The 21,774-nt window shown below is 37.4% G+C and overlaps 1 protein-coding gene across 1 annotated transcript in view; it reads left to right on the top strand.

The window, feature by feature from the left end:
* The window catches only part of LOC109363693 (maestro heat-like repeat-containing protein family member 2A), a 109,372-nt gene extending 89,571 nt beyond the window's left edge, over nt 1–19,801 (top strand). The window contains exon 8 of the mRNA XM_031557136.1: nt 19,687–19,801. Coding sequence (XP_031412996.1) covers nt 19,687–19,801 — 115 coding nt within the window. The remainder of the gene's footprint in view (nt 1–19,686) is intronic.
* The last annotated feature ends 1,973 nt before the right edge of the window (nt 19,802–21,774 follow it).

Genomic DNA, 21,774 nt, shown 5'->3' with positions numbered 1-21,774 from the left:
TTTTTGCTGACTTCATCATTGTACACTTGTTATTATCTATAATATTTATGCTTCTTCTATTGAAGTCAAATTGATAATACTGAAATGTTACTATGGTATGCTATTATAATGATGTAGATGTCAATATACACCAGCAACATAAGACAGACATCATATATAACTGTGTGTCACATAGATAATAGTTTCAATTGTAGAGAAATTGCCATAGCAATTTTATGACGGAATACATGACCTCTGTTTATAAGACAGCACTTCTTAGCTTGTGTACACTATATAAGTACAGATTCTTCCCTTTAGTAGCACAATGTGCAGTTCTGGAATCTCTCCTTTTTGTATATTTTGTTCTTTGCTGAAAAACTTCCAGTACCTAGCTCCTTTTTAAGATGATTCTCTTGATATTTTGATATTTGTAAGAAAGTTTCATTCTTTATTAGGATTACATTCTAGACTCCAAATTAACCTGTTGTTGTGTCACATTACTAACCATTCCAAGCCACTTCTTTGTGCCTTCTTCATTACACATTACAGTTCACAATTCTAATCTTGCCTGTAAGGGTATAAATCACATAGCCCCTAAGCATACCTCAGGTCTAACTATGTAACCCCAGGCAGGGCTACAAGCTTGTTAGAGGCTTGGGCTGATCATCCCAGGCACAGACATGAGACTCACTGATCTGTAGTTCCCAGGTCTTCCTTTCTCCCTTTTTTAAAAATGGAGTAATATTTCCTTTTCACCAGTCACCAGGGAAAACAAGCCCCCTAAGCAAGCATCAAAGCTACTATCCATTTTGTGGAAAATACATATTTTTTTGGAAAGGTATTTGGTTGAAAATTTTTAGTATTTCTAGAGAAAAAGATGGATATATATATCTGTGTTTTAGAGACAAAACAAAAATAGAAAAAATGATGGGATTTAGAGAAATTCTGAGAAGCGTTAGCATCAGTAACAGTGATCAAGACTAACTTTATAACTAAGAGTTATAAAGAGGAGAATCATTACACATGTGAAAATCACAATCTGCTTCTAGACTAAAGAACTTATTCAATAAGACAGTGGATTCTAGGCAATGAATTATGTTAGCAGATGACTTGAGAAGGCAGTGAAATAAATGCAGATAAACTGTCGTTGCCATTGAATACAACAGAAAATGTTGCAAAATCTACTGACTGATTGCAATTTACATCATTTAAGTCTTTACCCTGTGGTACAAGTTAAAGAAATAGTGTTAGCATTATGTCACAAATAGGATTATCTCATTAGAGTAATGGAGGCAAATCTTTTTTAAATGTTTGAACAAATCAAGTGTGAATTAAATGTTTCCAGAAGCCTGATATGACTTAAACTAAACAGTCTTTGTATGTTCATTTAATAAAAAGTGTATTAATATTTTCTCAGCTGTTGAACTTGGCCCCTAGTTACTCAGTAAACACACAGTAAATACTGTCAGTTGCCTGTTGGACTTATGCAATGATCTGTAAGATCCAATAATCTCAACACAAAGAGAAATATTAGAAAGTGATATAATCTCAGCCTTTCAGTTGACAAGAAATACAATTATCTAGCAACAGTGGAATACTTTATGTAACTAACTACTGACATTTCCATTGCATTTTTCATTTGCTTTGCCAGAGTTTGTAGACAGCGTCACTTTGGGGGATTTCTTGCTGTTCCTTTACCATATTAAAATTAAACTTAAAAAGGACTAGTATTCAAGAGTATGTGATAGAAAGAGCAGAGGGGGAGAAAAGTACATAGAAGAAACCAAGAAACACTAGGAGAGCAGATATAAGAAGGAATGGTCCAACTGATCGCTGTCAGACACAAGTTATTTGGTCTTAACTGGCCTGGGTATGGCTCAGTAGTTTCCATAAAAAAAACCAAACAACACAGCAGGGCAGAGAAGAGTAGCTATAATAAGACAGCATCCCCACAAGCAAAAGTCATCCGCAAGTACAGGATTCATTGGATATGTCCACAGTTTCTGTTGTGGCTATTTCTAAACATCATGCCTGGTCAGGAGATGAAGAAAAGGACCTTTAAAGCACCGGTGAATAAGCACTCCAACTAGTTGCCACACTGGAAGTTTGGATAGGATATTGCTCAGCAGCATCATCAGCTCTGGAGAGAAACGCTAGGGGAAGTCTCTTTCAAATTTAATCATTGCTTTAACAGTGATTGGGAAGGTGGTAGTTAGATGAGAACACAGTAGAATCAAAGGGCAAAGATAAGAAGAGATGCAGATAACATACCAGTTCTGTTATAGAGGTATATATTAGCTGTAGTAACTCACTATTGGCAGAACTACATCAGCACAAAAATCTTTCATAATTTTTTTTCACCTATTCTTTATAAGTTGTTCATTTCCTCATGAGTAGAAAAAAAGAGCATGGAAAAAGATGCAGAAAAGTAAAATATCTTTTTGACATCTGGATTGCATTTTTGCCTGAAGCCTTCTGTATTCTTCTGGTGTCACTGAGCAATGACTGCAGAACTGCCAGTGAAAGTATTTATTACTATCCTGTATACGTCACAGCCCTGCTGCTAGTGGCATGTGTACTCATCAGTCAAACACAACTACCCACTGTGTTTGATTTACTGTCACTGAATCAAATCTATTTGTGGATTTCCATAACATAAAACATTTTGCTAGAGATTAATTCCCTGATTTGCATGTTGCTCATGGGAGCTGTAACATTATATTCCTTGTTAGATTAATTTCAAAGTCAAGAAAGATGCAACTTGATTTTTGCTCTTTATTCAAGGAGGGGCCTTGTTCTTTGTCATCTGACCTTTACATTAACTCTTCCTCTTGTCACTTTCAGAGGCATTATTCATATTTGTGTCTGCTAGTTGAAGACTAAGAGATTGCAGCTCAGTCAAGACAGTAAGGATGGACTATCAGAACACCTGGTGAATGTGATGGCAGATATGCTTCTGATCTTGGCTTTGTTACCCTTTCTCAAGCTTTCTGCTGCAAACCTGTTAGAAAATAAAATTGTGTTTGTTCACTAACATCTCTTTTAATTCATATTCAAGGATAAACTTGGGCAAATGCCAGCAAAAGTGGCTGTGTGCAAGGAATTTATTATACGGTACAAAGGTTGCTAACTTATTGTAATGGTGGCTTAATCCAAAATATATTTGGTCACTGCTAACTGGAATTTTTCAGGCAAAAAGAAAGTATTTGTATTTTTATTTATATGTTTGTAATCTAGTCATTTAATATTCATAGCCTGTTAGAGTCTGAGATAGTAGCCAAAGCAATGATTTGTTACTTCTCAATTCATGAATTAATTTCACTCTGCTAAAACCAAAATTCTTACTCTAGCTATCAAAATAATGTCACTGGATTTCCTTCATTAAAGAAATTACAGAGGCTGATTTTTCACTTGCTCACAAGACTGAACCTAGTATTCTTCACTGTTACCAGTTCAGTCACAGCTGAGAAAAGAAAAAAAATACAACACTTTACCTTTCAATGTTGCTATGCCTAGAAATAAGGAAATTTCTTGAAGCAACAACTCATATCACTTTAGAGACAACACTGTCTGCTGGTGTATGTTACCAATCCTGCTGAGATTTCATGTCATGTGAAAAAAATAATTCCTAATACAAGTTAAAGATTCAAATCATTCTTTATTTATTGGAAAGAGGTGGAGACCAACTCTTTTTTAAAAAAAATCTTTTTTCTTATTTTTTTCTTTTCTGTATTTAATTGCATTTTTCAAGAATAGTGAAAGGAATTCAGTATCCACAGGTGCCCTGACCAAATACTGTACATTTTATTAGTTTTCTCCCATTTAATATAATACAGCTATTTTCTATGTTGGCTGCTACACAGATGTTGCCACAGAAAAGTAGTTATTGGACAGTGTGATTAATGAAGGCATGGTCCCTTTACTGATACAGACTTTGCCACATTTGCACAGAGTTCAAAGCAGGTCAATAATTTAAAGCTTTCATATTAAAAGCTCTTAAAGGACTCTGTTTAGTGGTGTGTTTCAAACAAGAAGTTATTCATCATTTTTGTTGTTCATCAGCAAGGTTAATCAAGCACCTTGTGAGATCACACACAACTTGTAGCCCATCTTTTTTTAGAATAGTAAGAGGCATGCATGAAGGTTATCTCCAGATGAGGAGAATTTAACTTAAATTTTATTTCCTTATAACCTCATGCTTAAATCAATTTCTCAAAATTGATCAATTTCTCAAATTCTCAAAAAAAAACCACAACAGAAAACCACTAAACCATATGCATTTTATACTTCATTTCAGATGTGTGCATTACACCAAGACATTAATCCTGTTCCCAGAATTATACCCAGGGTTTTTTTTTGGTCAGATTTGTTTAGGAAGAAGCTTTTGATATTCTTTGACTAATTCACAAAGATCACTAAAAATCCTTTGGCATCCTTCTGTCTTCATTTATCATGGAATAGAATCATGGAATTTGTTGGAAGGGACCTTTGAATATCATCTAGCCCAACTCCTCTGCAATGAACAGGAACATCTGCAGCTCGATCAGGATCCTCAGAGCCTGGTCTAGCCTAGTCTTGAAATTTTCCAGGGATTAGGGACCTCTCTGGGCATCCTGGGGTTTATTTGCTTTGAAGATTGCAGCTAGAATATTTCTCTTTTAGCAGATCTTGTCTGCTATTGAAATTAGGTAGGATATTAACTGAGAAGCTGGCAGGACTAGCCACAGTCTGTAATAGTTTAAAACAATGTTGAAACATAGCACTGTAAATGGTACATTTTCAAATGCAATATAATGTATTGGTGCATTAGGAAGAGGTAGAGGAAGAAAACTATAGTTAATTTAATATTGTGGTCAGATCTAAAAACATAACCCAAGAATATAACACTGCACTGTTGTAAATCTTTCAGAGAAAGTAAATAAAAATAATAATGACATATCAAAATAATATTTGTCTAATATCAATGTTATCCTTCCACATAAAATATGTATTTGGGGCTGTCTCTTTTTCTGTTCAAAGTGATTTTTGGTAGGTTTCTACCTACTCAATTCAACTTTACTACAGACTACACTTCTCTATTTAGCATGCCGTCTTAGCCTGAGAGAAATTGTATCAAGCTCACAAGTAATACCTTTTGGCCTCTATCACAGTGCTGAAATGCAATGCAAAACATCCTTGTGTGAGCTTGTACTGTTAAGGTAATCACATGCCTGGGATGGGTTTATCCATGTTAAACAGTTTTATGGCAGAAGAAAAAACTGCTGATGAAATTCAATTAGCTTTGTAGAGTACAGAGCAATGGACTCCAGGATCATCCTTGGAGAAAGTTTTAGTAACCTATATAATATTCAGAACACAGACAAGAAACTTTTTCACATGGGCAAGAGTCAAATTTAATGAATCTAGCTAGTTAGATGGATGATGTTTAATGAGATAGATGTAGAAGAATGAAACACAGTTTGAAGCTACGTCATTTGCTTGGTCCACCCGGGCATACAGAAATTAAAAGCACAAAACTCCTCAGAGAACAATAGAGAGAAGTGTAAGGAAGAATAAAGCGAGCAAAAAATAATTTATTCTCCCTTTTCCTAATGGAAAGCGGGCAAGAAAGCTGTCAGTGTTCCCTAAAGGAGAGAGTGAGAGTTTTAAGTGTAAGAAGATGAACCCAGCTGGGGGGACAGAGAATGAAACTGATTGAATTTTGATGTTAAAGCTCATAACAATATTGTTCAGAGTGTCCCTGAACCAATACTTTTTTCATTTCATTCTTTTTGAAGGAGAAAACTTAAGGTGAATTCTTGGCCCCAGGGAATCTAATTAGAGTTTTTTCAATGACTTAAATAAAGCAGGGTATCCATTATGCACAGGAACATTCCTGTATTGTTATCTAGCTGTTGACTGTTCTGTGTAGATCTGTTTGTTAAATACAATGCATTCATACTGTATGGAGCACTCCAAATATTAGCCAGTAACAATATCTATCAAAATATTTAAATCCTTCTATTGCTCTGTATCTGAGATTGTTCAGGTGAAAGAAATCATGACACTACTATTAGAAGGGAGTTAAGTCACAGGGTTGCTTCTATCACTGACAAACATTTTCTCTCACCATCATAGAAAAAAATATCCCTCCTTAAATTAAAATAAAACTCCTGAACAATCAGCTTTTAGATTCTCACCATGCACTGTACAGAGTTCAGGTTGTGTGGGAGTGAGGTCAGGAGAGACGCTGCCTACCTGGTCTACCATTACTTATATCAAGCCCCACACAACATTCAAGAGGGTCACAAATCAGGAATTGGTCTCCTGTAACTATGCTGTTTTGAACAAGAAGTGGCTGTGGAACATTTGGAAAGAGATACCATCAGACAGAGTGTTTGTGGAAAAGGCAATAAAACTTTAACCCTGCGTAGCATAAGATAGATGAAAGTTGGTAGTGAGGCAAACAGCAAGAGGATTTTCAGAATTTCCTTTTCAGGAAAAGTATCATGTTCACGAATATAATCAGAGAATCTGTTTCCCACCTTTTGAAGCCATGTAGGCAAATTAACATCTCAGATGATTAGGTAGCTCTAGGTTGTTTCAACGACAGGTAGGAGTATAGACATTGCCTTAAATTAGAAGAGGAATAATCAGTAAATAAGAAAATGACAAAAGTGTCTGTAGAGGTGCCATTATCCAGTTGTAAGGCAAGAGAACACATAGGAATCTAGGAGTAACAGTTATGGAAATCTTGTTTCTCCAAAATTAATCAGACAAAAACCAAGCAACCAAGCAACCGAGCAACCAACCAAAAAAGATACATGGAACACTTCTGCAGCATTAAAGTTATAGAAAGAGCTTAAGCTGGGTGCCTCCAAGGAGGGAACTCAAACAAACAAATCCCAAAGCAGTAATGCCCTTCCACTCTACATTCTCAACTCCTTGCCTGACAGTCCAGACCAATACTAATGTTAGGGCAGGAGGTCTTTCTACCCTGGACTGATTTTTATTTTTCTCTAGATGAGCTATTCTTGTCTTCAGGTTGCAGAGTCTATGTAGTTTTTCTTACTTTCTTGTCTTTGAATTCAAGCCAATTCTGTGGCCTTCCTTACTCCTAACTGGGTAAAAGCTCAAAGGCCTGTGACCTTAGGCTTCAACAAATATATCTACTTGTGCTAAACAAGCATACTATATTCTTCTATGCTAAATCACACAACATTAACTTTACAATCTTTGTTGAGTTCATAGTAGGAAAATACTTAATTTGCTTACCTGTGACCAAGAAATGAATCTCTATTACTCCTGGTACATTAGAATTTTAAGAGCAATTTTTGAATCTCATCCCTTCTTTTTCCTTGTTTACTAAAGAAAAAGATCTTTCAACAGTCTCTTCACAGCTCATTACCTGCACATAGCACAGAAGAACAGAAGGAATTCTTAAAGCTTGTATGAAATTTGTAGCAAGGAAAATTGTCTTTCTGTGTACCTCCATTTGGAAACCTGAAGTGATCAGCTCATTTCAGTGATGTTCTCTGTTGGGAATATATGGTAGAATAGGATCTGGGACAAATGTTTCTAGAAGCGTGAGCTGATACATATGCATTAAAGCATGGGATTACTATATCTCCAAACATGGCATAGGCCTTATCCCATCTGTACAGGATGTTATATGGTGGGAGAAAAGTGAAACTCTTCTAAAAAAATTCCCTAGATGCACCCTTTGCCTTGACTTGTGTGACTTCTGGTACCTTTCTCAGTGACAACAGTTTCTTTCTTGTGGACTCACTATCATGATCTTATGGTTCTTCATATTCATGTGAATATCTCAATTTGGTCCATCCTGTCTGACTATAACATGGAAACAGATGCCATAGGGAACTGAACTCCTTCAGATTGAGATTGTGTCTGTAGTCTCCCACTGTAGTCTCATATGTCAACAACAAACATAGCATAAAAAAATAAAAATATTCTGAAGAAGAAATAGGAGTTTGCAAGTTTCCTTTTATAGAAAAACCTCAAAATCATGTCTCTGCAAGCCAAGAAACAGATGCTTTATTGGCATGGTGTCATGTCCATAGTGAGTCTTAGAAGTTTTTACTTTGTGGTCTGCATTGTGTGTGCATCTGTGTTTGCCCACAAGCAAGTATGGATCATTGCACTAATTATTATGTGTCACACAAAAAGAAAAAATCTACATACAGTGTGATTACCTTGTGTGTAGAAGTGTAAAACATTTATAATGACATAACTTTCATAGTGTTTCCTAAGTAATCATTAATATTACTCAAAATTTTGGGAACATCTGAAATAAGTATTTTACAAAGTTAGGGTCTTATGGGCCAGTTATGATAGAAGGGTATTTTGAAGTGCATCTCCAAGAAGTCTGTCCTTTATCATGCTTTGTCTCATTCTGTCCAGTGGGCTCCTCTGGATGATTTGGAAGAGAAAGATTCCCCCTTAGAGATCATCCGAAAAGCTCCAGGCACTTTGAGCATTCAAATTACTGGTTCATAATCCAAGCCAACCTCAGAACTTGGATAGTGTAGGTCAGAATCAAATATTTCTCTCTATAAGTGTGCTCTTAATGGCCTAAGCTATCTGATAGGGTACAGCAAGGAACAGCTGTGGGACCAAGGTAGGAACTGATTAGGTAGTGAGGCATGGAACCTCCCTCAGCAGTCCTGTTCCAAAATTCTCATCATTCTCAGAGGCATCCAGAATTCCAGATCTGGATTTGAGGCAGTGGCCGTCAGTCAAATGGAAGGTAACAAGTGAGATTCAGGGTTAGTCTAGGAAATGCAGTCAGCATTTCAGGACAACTTGGAGAGCACAGAGCAGTTAAAGCATAGTTCAGGTCAGAACTGACAACACTGTCCTGAGATGAAGTGGTGTCTTGAGCCCATGGGCAGGGGTGGGGGAAGGCCCACAGGAAGCTAGGTAAGAATGGTCAGACCTGATACTACCTTCAGGGTCTCACACATGTAGACATATCCTTAGCTATGTTTTTGCATCATATATATAAATGTGTATGTGTTAAAAAAAAAAAGAAAGCACTCAAAAAGTTTTAAAAAGTCATGGATAAAAATGGATATATTTGGAATTTCTTTGTCTAGAGGACCACCAGATTTTCTCTGAAAGATAGGTTTTGTTATTTACTGCCTCAAATCAATTTTTTAAATAACTGTAGAGTCTTTATACCATTTGCACTACTATGCAAAAATTTCTTATGTAAGACTTAGCAAAGGACTTTGAAAAGATGAATGGAAAGATTTCTGAATGGCATGTGTCTTTTTTTACAATGTTCAAACTCTTTCCTGGAAGCAGCATCACATCTAGAACACTTCAAAGAGATACTATAGAGAGGCCTATGGATTTTCCTCCCTCTGAAGTCCTTGAAGGACTGTGAACTCTTTCAAAAGAGAGAAATCTGTTGCAAAAAAAGATTTTAGGGGTCAGATTCTAATCTTAGTTTTATTAGCGTATATTGGTGGGAAAAAAAAATCACAAAAGCAGTAAAGCATCTTTATAGTTGTACCACTGTAACTGTAAGATCAGATTGTATGGAGACCTACTTTCAAACAGGCTACAGATAATTTCAAATTAAAGAAAAACAAACAACAAAAAATAAACAGGCAGTTTTTCTCTTTTGAGACTAGCTTTCTCTCCAGCCACCAACAGAGCCAAGAGCAAGAAAGTGTGACTCTAGAGTGACTGTGCCAGTGCACACCAAATGATCAGGGTTATTGTTATTTGAAAGCTCGGTAATGCAGGCTAATTTTTTTAGGCTAATTATATAGAATTAAAAAACAAACAAAAAGCCAACACAACAAAAACTTTGATATATCTGAAAATATCAACTTGCTTCCTAATGCTAATTTGTTCCCTGAACCTGGATGTTGCTTAATGACCCAAGCCTGTGTATCTGTTGTATAACATGGAATTGCCAAAATATTCACTGTCAGCGTAAATATGTTTGCGCAACAGATACTGAGCAATATCAATGTGTGATTGTGTGAATCTCTTTTGATTTCATAAGAGATTGATGACATGTTCTGCATTCTAGGGACAAATTTGCCCAGGTTGCCCTGGATGCTTCCTACAATTCTATTAATTTCAACTTGACACGTGTATATGTGAAGCTGAAAATTCATGTTTTGTTGTTTTTGTCAACAGTCTGCAACCTAGATGTAAGAATATGAGGTAGAACTGATTTTGTCTTCAGAACCCAAACTGGTTTACTTCCTGTGAAATCAAATGCCAACTCATTCTTCTGGCCCCCTATTCCCTGTAGCTGATTTAAAGTGAATGAGTGGGTGCTTGGCTGCTAGCTGGTGTGAAATGGGCTGGAAAGGCAGGGTCTCTTGTGCCATAAAATAGAAATTCTGAAATAGAAATTGCTATCCACCTTCTGGACACATTCTACCTCATGAAAAAATTTAGATGAATGGCGTGGTTCTTTCTCTACAGCTATGTCACCTTGAAAATTCCCTGTAATCATCAGATTCAAATAAATGAGTGCTATGATAGAATGAATCTTCAGAAGTATGGCTTTCTGGAGGCAGAACACAAACTGAGGGACTGATAGCGCAAACTACCTTCCCAAAATACTTGTATTTGTCTGCTGTTCCTTTATTGCTGACATAATGGAAGATAAGAGAGTTCAGTGCGATTTGGCGATAGAAAAACAGGCAGAAAATCATCTTTCTTCATGAAGTCCAGGGTACTGTGTAAGTTTCAACTAAATACTTTACATACCATAGCAAAGAAGTTACAACAAGCTTTGGTTCATTCTCAATTATTTCTTATATATCTGTTACAACACCTACCCATCAGCATGAATTATTTAACACTATCTAGTATCCTATAGGAATTACTCCGATTTCTTCTAATTTGACCAAATATCAAAGCAAAGCGAGCTGTATCTGTCAGAGTGAGAAGGTGACGATGGATTCTAGCATTTTTTTAATGCAGTCCTGATAGTAAAAAAGATTCTGAACAGAGCAGAAAGCAACATTAGGCAGCAATGTCTTTCACTAGCAAAATTCCAGGCAGTCTGTAACTTTACAGTTCCAGTTTACTTTTTCAGGTAGCATACTCCCTTCTCTGAATAACTCTGCTGACTCACCTTTATGTTCTTGCTGTGCTGTTGGTGCCTATTATGCTGTTACACTGTATAATTTCAAGAGAGCTCAGTAACTTGTTTTTTATCTATCTCCCAATGCAGATTTTCTGCCCAATGCATTGAAGACTTCAGGTCCATTTTGTGCTCGATGGAGTTTCTGGGTGATGGTTTCCATTTCTTTTCCACAGGGGGACTGAATGATTTCTCACAACAATTCTGAATGGATTGCAGCTGTTAAATCTGCCATTGTCAGCAGGGTTCTGATAAGCATGCAACATAATGACAGCATAAGGAAGAGGAGAGGAAAGGAAAAAAAATGGATTAGATTCAGATAATTGTCCAAACAATATTATATTAGGCTGTACAGTCATTTCACAAACAGTTATCTGAACTATTCACCTTGTAAATACTCTGTATTAGTCAGCAGATGGCATTCATTGTACATTAACTATTCCACCAGTATTACTGCAAGTACTTTAAAACACAAAGCATATGGTTTTCTAAAAGAGACACATTATTTCCTCATTTGCAGTTCAGTGTTAATTGTGAACTATTTAGTGAAAATCAAAGAAGGTAGTTTTTCATCCTCATTTACTTTGTGTAACAGATTAATAGATCCTACAGTTGTGTAAAATGTAAATAACACCCATAGTATCACAAAAACTTTGTTTTTCAGGATATACAAGCTAATAGAAGGTCAAGCATTGGCTTTTCTCAGTAGATTCAACAGTGCTGCTGAAACATTTTGTCTAAGGCTAATGAGATGTTCCAATGAAGTGTCAAAAGGGATAACTGTCCTGTTTCTATTCTTATCATGACTTCAGAAAGCCAAAAGCTTACTTAAAATGGCTTTGGAATATACTTCTGCATTTTCATTATTAACGTAGAGCCAAAATGGTGTGGTGGTGCCATGGTTCAACCTCATAAAAGTGCTGATAATCTGCACAGACTGCCCTCTCAACAGTCCTGGAAAGGAATCTGGCCCTTCCACGCACAACTGATGTACACACTGATCTCTGGCATGCTTTGCACCTGTACTCATATCCATCTGTCTAGATGGCATAATATGTGCTCATAGGGTGTTATATCTGTTTCGATAGGGCATAAGTGCCAATTAAAGATTGCTTTGCAGCTAGAGTGTAGAATGTTGAAAGTGCCTTTTTCCTCTATAATGGGAATGTTCCAGTGGAAATAAAAGATGGGATGAAGGCTATGTGCTTCAATCCTTGGTATCCTTGCTAGCTACTAATAGTGTGTGGAGACCTGAAAAGCAAAATTTGCACTACTGTAAATCTACTGAAAATTTTATTAATATAAATTAATATAAATATTTTTTCCAAATATATCTATGAATACAGAAATAACTTTGCAAGTTGTACTTTGAAACGGTAATAAAAATGATTGTGCATATATGTACATATTTATTTACCTTATTTCCCTTTATCCCAGCCTCAATTTTCTCACTATGCAAATTCTAATCTTAAATAGTCATAGACAATTTGAGTTGTCTTTGCTTGTTCCTGATTACAGAGTCTGAAAATTTCATATGCTTTCAGCCCATTGGCCAAATTCTGCACTCATGAAAGTCGTTAAACTCCAACGACTGTCATCAGGAATATATTCATTTCAGTAGAAAACTCTACATTCCAGTGGCTTTTCCTTAAGCCTATTTTTCTTCTTCTAATTGCTGTTTGTGAGCTTCCTTAGGCAGAATTATAACTGCATCTTCTTGACTGAGGATAAACTCAGCTACCTTTTCATTTAATGGATCCCACATGGGTGTTTGAAGTACAATGGGATTTCACAGAAATCACAGAAATCACAGAAACACCAAAGTTGGAAAAGACCTACAAGATCATCCAGTCCAACCATCCACCTTTCACCAACAGTTCTCACTAAACCATGTCCCTCACCACAAAATCCAAATGTTCCTTGAACACCTCCAGAGTCGGTGACTCCATCACCTCCCTGGGCAGCCCATTCGAGTGCCTGACCACTCTTTCAGAAAAGTAGTATTTTCTAATGTCCAGCCTAAATCTCCCCTGGCACACCTTGAAGCCATTCCCTCTAGTCCTATTACCAGTTACACGAGATAAAAGGCCGACCCCCAGCTCACTACGACCTCCCTTCAGGTAGTTATAGAGAGCAGTAAGGTCTCCCCTGAGCCTCCTCTTCTCCAAACTGAACAATCCCAGCTCCTTCAGCCGCTCCTCATAAGGCCTGTGCTCCAGACCCCTCACCAGCTTTGTCGCCTTTCTTTGAACCCGCTCCATGGCCTCAATGTCTTTCTCGCAGCGAGGATCCCAGAACTGGACAAAGTACTCCAGGTGCGGTCTCACCAGAGCTGAGTTGAAGGGGACAATCACTTCCCTGTTCCTGCTGGCAACACCATTCCTGATGCAAGCCAGGATGCCATTGGCCTTCTTGGCCACCCAGGCACACTGCTGGCTCATGTTCAGTCGAGCATCAGTCAATACCTCCAGGTCCATTTCCTCTACACAGTCTTCCAGCCACTCTGCCCCAAGCCTGTAGCATTGCCTGGAGTTGTTGTGGCCAAGTGCAGGACCCGGCATTTGGCCTTGCTGAACTTCATCCCATTGGCTTCAGCCCAGCTATCCAGCCTGTCCAGATCCCTCTAGGGCCTCGCTACCCCCAGGCAGATCGACACTTCCAGCCAACTTGTCATCTGCAAACTTACTGAGGGTGTACTCAATGCCCTCATCCAGGTCATGAATAAAGATACAGAAGAGGACAGGCCCCAGCACAGGTCCCTGGGGAACACCACTTGTGACCGGTCACCAGCTGGATTTAGCTCCATTCACTACCACTCTCCGGGCCCGGCCTTCCAGCCAGTTCCATATCCAGCCAAGAGTGTACCTATCCAAGCCATGGGCTGCCAGTTTCTGCAGGAGGATACTGGGGGAGACAGTGTCAAAGGCTTTGCTGAAGTCCAGGTAGACTACATCAACAGCCTTTCCTTCATCTATCAGACAGGACACTAGATCGTAGAAGGAGATCAGGTTGTTCAAGCAGGACCTGCCCTTCGCGAACCCCTGTTGGCTAGGCCTGATCCCCCAGCTGTTCCTCACATACTGTGTGATCTCCCTCAAGACAATCTGCTCCATAACCTTCCCTGGGACTGAGGTCAGGCTAACAATGGGATTTAGATATCACATGTTGTAATCCACTATTAGGCAGCTCAGTGTAACAATAGGGAGACAAAGAACCATCCTAAATGGTAGTACACTGTTAGACATGCCAGTAATATATATCCAAAAAGAAGTCGTTACCAAAGCTAGATGCCAAATATCCTTGGTTCTGGCATGATGATTTTAGTATGCATGGGAGCCAGCTGGCTGTGTATTTGGGAGTCAAACTTGACAAGTTTGGATGGTAAACAGGTGGATATTTTACTTTCATATCTCTTTTTCTCCATGCAATAAAAACCATGGTGTTGCAAAAGAGGGCTCTTCCTGCCCATTTTTTTCTCCATCCTGGTAATGAGCCAAACAGTTGAAGAAGCACATGTGAGCGCAGAGGAACACACATTAAGATGTTGCTGCTTTTCTCTTTTTCTCAAGGTAATACTTCTTCTCTGCTGGACTTAATACTCAGCACATGGGCAGAAATATCATCAAATCACCAAACATATATATATAATTAGAAAAAGGCAATTCTACAAGAGATATTCTTGCTAATAGCTGTACATTCCCAGAAAATTCTGCTAATGTATAGTAAAATTTTAATCTTTAATTACAGATTTTTTTCCCCTACTCTGATGGAAAATCAGAAAAATTTCATCAGGTATATATGTCTAAAAGGGGACATCTTAACCTTTATAAGTGTATCTCAAAGGTTTTGCCATGCCCTGGCTATTTTCCTGAACTGAAATGAGAATTTTTGTATCTGTGTACATATGGCACTTAGTATATATGTACACCATGGTACTAATGTATCCACAGCTATTTTCCAGGTAAAGAGGTGCAGAATATTCCAGGTCACTGATTCAAACATATTTCAGACCTGTTCAGTGAGGCATGAAAACTCAGTCAGTGTGATCCCCAGTTGTTGATCTCCCTGTCTTAAGCAATAATTACAGCACTGGCTCCTATGACCAGCAGGAAAATGCTATCCAAGTTAGGGGAGGAATGCAACTGTGATTTTATTTATACAAGACTCCTCATTTCAGGCGGAGACTAAAGAGCCAGGTTTTCCTTTCTTTATTGTCATTTTGCAATTGAAATTATTATCCATGTAAGCTGACTCCTCTCACACAGGGCATGAGGTGAGGTGTGACTTTATGATCTGTATTTACCGGGGACAGGAAATGGAGCAAATAAAGCCAGAAGCATCAATGATTTCAATTGAGACAGGGAGAGTTTTTGTCTTTGCAGATTCCAAGAACATAAGTTAAGACAAAGAAATAGGCCATCTGGTCCAATTTGTCTGCATGTTTATGTTTTTCTGAATTCCAGCTCCTAGCTTATTTTCCAAACTATGTCTTTTATTCTGCAGAGACAATCACAGACTATGTAACCACTTGATTCCATCATTTTCCTGGGTAATTTTGAAACTTGCAACCTCAGTGCCACATTCTCCTTTACTATCTTCCATCTAATTTTTCTATTTTTTCAGTTTACATTCTGCAAAGCTTTCAACATATCACTGGAACAACCTATCTTAATGCACATTATTGCTTAGCCTGTCCTAAGATTTTACAAGCTTCTGTGGCATGATCTCTCAGTCCAGCCTATTTTCAGTAGCAATAACTCAAAGGCTATTGTTGGAACAGTACATTTTATTTGCTTATATTTTTTATTCCAGTTGGCATTCATTCCAAGGTGTACTTCTCCTATTGTATTACAGATATCCATTCTGTGACCTGTATTCTCAAAGACTACATCTGCAATGGAACAATGAATATCTGAATATTATTAGATAATAATGTATTTATCACTATGTGGTTTCCATACCAGTTGACTCAGTCTATTATTTCACAAGATCCAGGTTCAGACTCAGCTTTGGGACTACAATAAAAGTGACTGAACTTTTTAATTTCTGGTGCATCCAGATTTGACAAAGATATCTCTGATGGAAGAGAAAGTGCCGAATGTTTTGATTCTACCCTTTCTTTGCATGCTCTCTTCTTATATGGATACAGTTCATACATAGTGACTGGGCTTTGTGTGGAAAAGTCAAGTAGGAGGAATGAAACAGTGATGCCATTTGGGTGATTGTGCTGGAAGATCAGCCACCATTAGAAAACAATCATAATTCAGGTTAGATGTGATAATTTTTGCTTGCATGTGGAAAAGTGACTAATTATCTTATTTTTGCTGGTGCTGACCAATGAGTACAAGACTTTAATAATGATATGTGGACAAACACTTTTAGCCAAAAGGGAGCCAAGAGAGGAGTGAAGGCCAGAAGTTATTTAGTATCATAACCATTTCAAATTTATTTGACTTGAATCTTAAAAGTGAAGATTTCTTCTACATTTTTACATTTTGGAAAACAAGGTATTCCATTAGGTAAGGCCATTAGGATGGGATGAAACCCTGTTCAGTTTGGAAGACAATAAGTGGGAAGCCATCATCATTCCAGCTCCATCAGCAAATGAATACTTCAGGGAATATCTTTCTTTCTCTGTGTCTCAGTTTTCATTCTGTGGAAGGGGAATGTATACGATCTTTTCTGTTGCTACTGCCTTGTCTTTTTTTCTCCCCAGTAGGTGACCATACTAGGTGCTGTTTCCTGACTGAAAGTGCTGTTTAAGAGTTGCCAAGATTTTGTCCTTGGTGAAAACGTCTGCAGGATGAAATGGTCTAATTTTAGCTTGCTAACAACAGAGATTGGGAGACATGTCGTACGTTTAAACTAATTAACTGACATGGCAGCATACAAAAAGTACATTAGGTAGTGTGCCCCAATGAAGTTTACTCAGTAGGGGAGAGCCGCTTGTTCCCCCTAGCTATCTTGTTTGTTTTGATGGCATGAAAATAGATTGTTCTGCATGCAGTCACTTTTCTCTACAAAGTATAATAAAGCTGGAAACATTCACTTGAGTCACAGACATTCAGGAGAGAAGGAAGGAAAACAACTTTGTTGTGATTCAGTTTGATTTATTTCTCTGGTAACAGTGCCTTGAGGTGTGAAATATCATTTTTCAAGAGCAAAGTAATGCTGCAAAAGTTATGATTTTAAAAAGAAGAAAGCACATGCAGTTTCATCCCTTGTTTTAGCAATGACACTCTCTGCAGGTACTTTACTGAGCATTTTTCTGTAAGAAGTGGTCAGCATCAGAAGTAAATAAGATACACTGATTTAATCAATAACAAAAATACTGTGTAAATTATAATTTATTACTTAAGGACACTTCTGTGACTCATATAGAAGGAGCTGAAGTTAGTGCTTCAGTGAAATTTACTGTGAAAATGGTCCAATTACTGATGTCTGTGATCTGCTATAAAAGAGAAATGCTCTTGATGGCAGCAGAATTCTAATCATAAGCATGTAACCCACACTGGGATTTTGATTATGTGCTTTGTACCACATCTCACATGCGGAAAGTTGAACAAGCTTCTGCAAGCTAAGTCTCTGCTGTGAGAACCCATGGACTGTTTTTCATTTATTAAGAAAAAAACACACTGGGAAGTAAAATGTGATGGTGAGGTGGATGAAATCACATGAAAAATCTGTTACTTTGTTGATTATGTAGGAACATTCATGGAAAGGGATTTTTTCAGTCAGTCACTTTAAACTTTCTCAGATATGAATTTCTTCTTAACCATTTCAGTGACACAATCAAATAATTAATTATCAAGCATTTATTTAACTTTTGTTTGAGTGTACAAAGTATGTAGAAGATTAGACTACGTATGGATTCTCCCAGACAGGAAGATGTCATCTTTTTCTTTTTTCCTTTCCTTTCCAGAAAAAAAAATATATTTTTTTCTGCATATTTTCTGTTCTCTGACTCAATCTGCAATACCTTCAACTGAATTCCAAAATAAAACCAAATAGGGTGAAGTTAAGCATCCAGTCTTTGTTTATTTGAATTAAAATACTTTATGAAGAACTAAAATATCACCTGAGAGTTGCAGGGGAGGGAGCTTAGTGGAAACTATTCTACAGTTTATTTTGTGGTTACCCCATCTGTTCTCATTTCTTCCTCTAGAAATAACACTAAAATTCAGGATTTTGAATTTCCATTCTTGTGTAGGCAATGAGCAATATCAATCTGCCTTCATTTCAGTTGATCATTTAAGTATCTGTGCCAGATACAGCGGCAGCAATAATCTTTGGTAAAAGGGCAAAAATATGCATGTGGACCATGGTGGAGGGCATTCTTCCTTCAGTCATCATAACCATCTAAGAACATATTTCTGCCTAACTGTCTTTTCTGCATAACTGTTGTTTCTTTAAGCAAAATCAGGTTACACACACATGTATATATATTTCCAGAAACTTCCACTATCCTGGGCAAACAGATTTTATTTAAATCTATTTCTTGACCAATCTTCCAGGTGCTTTGTTCAAAAACAAAATATGCAATTATTCAGCTTTCCTACATAATGTTTTCTTTTCATTCTGAAGCAGAACTAAAAATTACTATGTAGATAGCCTTTTCTGCCCTGTGCCAATGTGTGAATATTCAAATGAGATTCTCTTCCTACTCCCACCTTGCCCAGTGAATTTCCCTTCTCTGAATTGTTCTTATTATCAAAATCTGTTCTACCCACATACTCTTTGTTCTTCTCATTTTTTATTGATATCACACCTCACTTCTTGACTGAAGGTTTTTAAACTTTTAAAGAATAATAAAAGGTCTTAATAATATATTGTACAAGGAGACAAGCTTTTCATCACTGAAGTATACTTAGTCAACCAAATCCTCTGACTTCAGTCTGGTTTTAACTAAGTCACTACAAATATCTCTTAAGCACTCCTGCCTTTCATCTGTCTATCCCAGGTCAGCAGTCTTTATGGTGTTCTGCATCCTCACAATAAATTGCACTGCACTGTTGAAAATTTAAGATGCATGGAAGGGTGTCACAAAGTGAATGTAATCAATGACCTTGTGAGTGCTAGTTGCTGAACTGTCAGGACAGGGTCAGAAGAGGCAATAGCACTGCATGTGCTATTCAACTCTTTGAAATGGTAGATACCAGCAGGACAAGGGGAAATGGTTTTAAGTTGAAGGAGGAAAATGTAAGTTGGATGTCAGGGGGAAGTTATTTACTGTGAGAGTAGTGAGGTGCTGGAACAGGCTGCCCAGAGATGTTGTGGATGCCCCATCCTTGGAGATGATCAAGGCCAGGTTGGATGGGGCCTGGGCAGCCTGGTCTAGTATTAAATGGGGAGGTTGGTGGCCCTGCCTGTGGCAGGGGACTTGGAGATTCATGATCCTTGAGGTCCCTTCGAACCAAGCCATTCTGTGATGTCTTAAACCTGTCTGAACTAGCACCAAGCTTTGTGGGACACTCAACTCCAAATGAAAATTGCAATATCAAGTGACTTGAAAAGTGTTGTAATATCCAGAAGAATTAGCAAAAACAGATATGATAAAAATGACATACTCTCTCTTTTAAATGTCCTTTTAGGGTAAATGGTCCTTTCTGCAGTCTGTCACGTAAATGCAGTCAAGAGCACAGAGAAATTGAGCTGCCACATAACAGTTACAACCTTATGCAGTCTGATTTCTTATTGCAGGCCTGAAAATGTGTGCACAAAATCCTCCCCTGGTCTTCTACACCATTAACTGAGTTCCTGTTTTGGGCTTTAATGCTTCCAACATTGCGCTCCTAAACACCCACATCAGAGCTGTCCGAAAGCTGACATTTCTGCCTGTCATAAAGCTATTTGTATCCATCTCCCAAGTCATGCATGAGAAATTTTCTTTTTTTTCTGTTAATCTCTGCTTCTAATCTTTATAAAGAATCTTGTATCTTGTTGTGTATTTTCTCTGAACAGCTGTTCCTTGCAGTGTTTTTTTTCCTCTGACACCCAAGTCTCTTTGACTCTATTTCTGCTTACACACTCTAAATCCTTCTCTAATGAGCTGTAGCTTCTCCTCAGGTAAATCTTTCCCAGTAGCTCATTCTTCCCAGGAGGCATGTGCTATTTTAAGAACTGTGCAGTGTCACCTTATGGATTCCTCTCATGCTTGTGACATAGCTTTACTGTTTTAACTTTCCCTGGTAAAATGCAAACTTTGCTTTGCAGATTGAGTAGGAAGAAGTTGAGAAAACTGGGGATGCTGCTGACTCTGTAGTTTATACTATATGTGCAATATAGGTACCTGATTGAGTCAGCCCAGGCTCACTTGTAGACAACGTGGAAACATACATTTTGAAGTCTCAATCTATCTGGCCTATTTTATATTTATGATGAGGGACACAAAATCTTGTTAAGTCCTATTCCTATCCACTGATATTGACTGGAATCTCTGGTGACTTCTTCAGATGTAGGAATTGGAGGCTGCTTTAAAATATGATGCACTTTCACAGCAAGGAAGCCAGTCCAGTTGGCAGGAGTAATACCTGAAGAAGCAGAGAAGGCAATTTTCTCTGAGATCTTGATACAAACCCCAAAACTTTTGCAAGAGGTGAAAACTATCAGTGGTATTGCCAGACATTTCTTATTTTGTAGCTTTGTATTATTTTTTAGAGTAGACTTTGAATAAAAAACTGTGTTTAAGAAATTTTCTATGAACATTTGTTCTGTGATTTCCAAGGGCATAAAACTGGAAAAAGGACTGTAAATGGTGGGAACCTGAATAATGTGGAAGTAGTTGAGAAGGTTTTATTATTTTTCATATAATCTTTTGCAGACCAAAACAGTTCATAGTGGAGTCCTTTAGCCCGGGGAGGAGAGATCTGAATCTGGGTGAGTTCGTATGTACACTGCAGCTGGGAACTGTAAATATGCTTTTTTCCACAGCTGATCAGTTCAGTTATATGTGTGTGATACAAAGGTTTGGCTCAATTAACAATCTGTTGACTTTCTACATAGAGGATTTAACAAGAGTGTGATTAGGCTCACAAATATGTGCCACTCTTGAACCTTACTTCAAATATACATTCATCCTAAAATCTTATCAGTTACCTCAGTGATTCAGTTGACTTAAGGTAGTTCTACTTTATCTACTTTTTTATGTTCACCTGTATTTTATACAAATGAAATCAAAAGTACTTTGATGTCTATTTCTTTATGCAAAATTATTTGGTCTCCTTTCTCATGGTTCTTTTAATCATTGGTGGCAACAGGTAGGGGAGTAAATAGTTGGAGGATTCTTCTATATGCTTGATAAATTTCCATTTTATATATGAGTTAAGTGCAGTCGTGAGGTTTTTCTGATGAGCTAAGATGTAACTTTATTTTAAAGACAAACATAAATTTGTCCTCAAAACTAGAAGTTCTTTCAAGTCTATTGAGAGATTTTCTTTCTTATTGATCAGATATGAAGTATACTATGCTACAGTATTTCTGATAAGACTACAAAGTTCACAAAGAAATGCAATTGTTATTGTTGACAAATGGTGTATGAACAATGCTACCAATTATGTTTTCTTTGTAAGAATTATTTGTTGAAATGTATTGTTTGGTTGACTAGATTTGCTTCTCTTTTCTGATTAATTTTCTACAGGAATTTTTTACTAATAATTTTTAGAACAAACTGTTTTTTTTTT

Source organism: Meleagris gallopavo, chromosome 1 (genome assembly GCF_000146605.3).
Source record: "Meleagris gallopavo isolate NT-WF06-2002-E0010 breed Aviagen turkey brand Nicholas breeding stock chromosome 1, Turkey_5.1, whole genome shotgun sequence".
Classification (NCBI taxonomy): Eukaryota; Metazoa; Chordata; class Aves; order Galliformes; family Phasianidae; genus Meleagris; species Meleagris gallopavo.
This window is presented reverse-complemented; position numbering and strand designations above follow the sequence as displayed.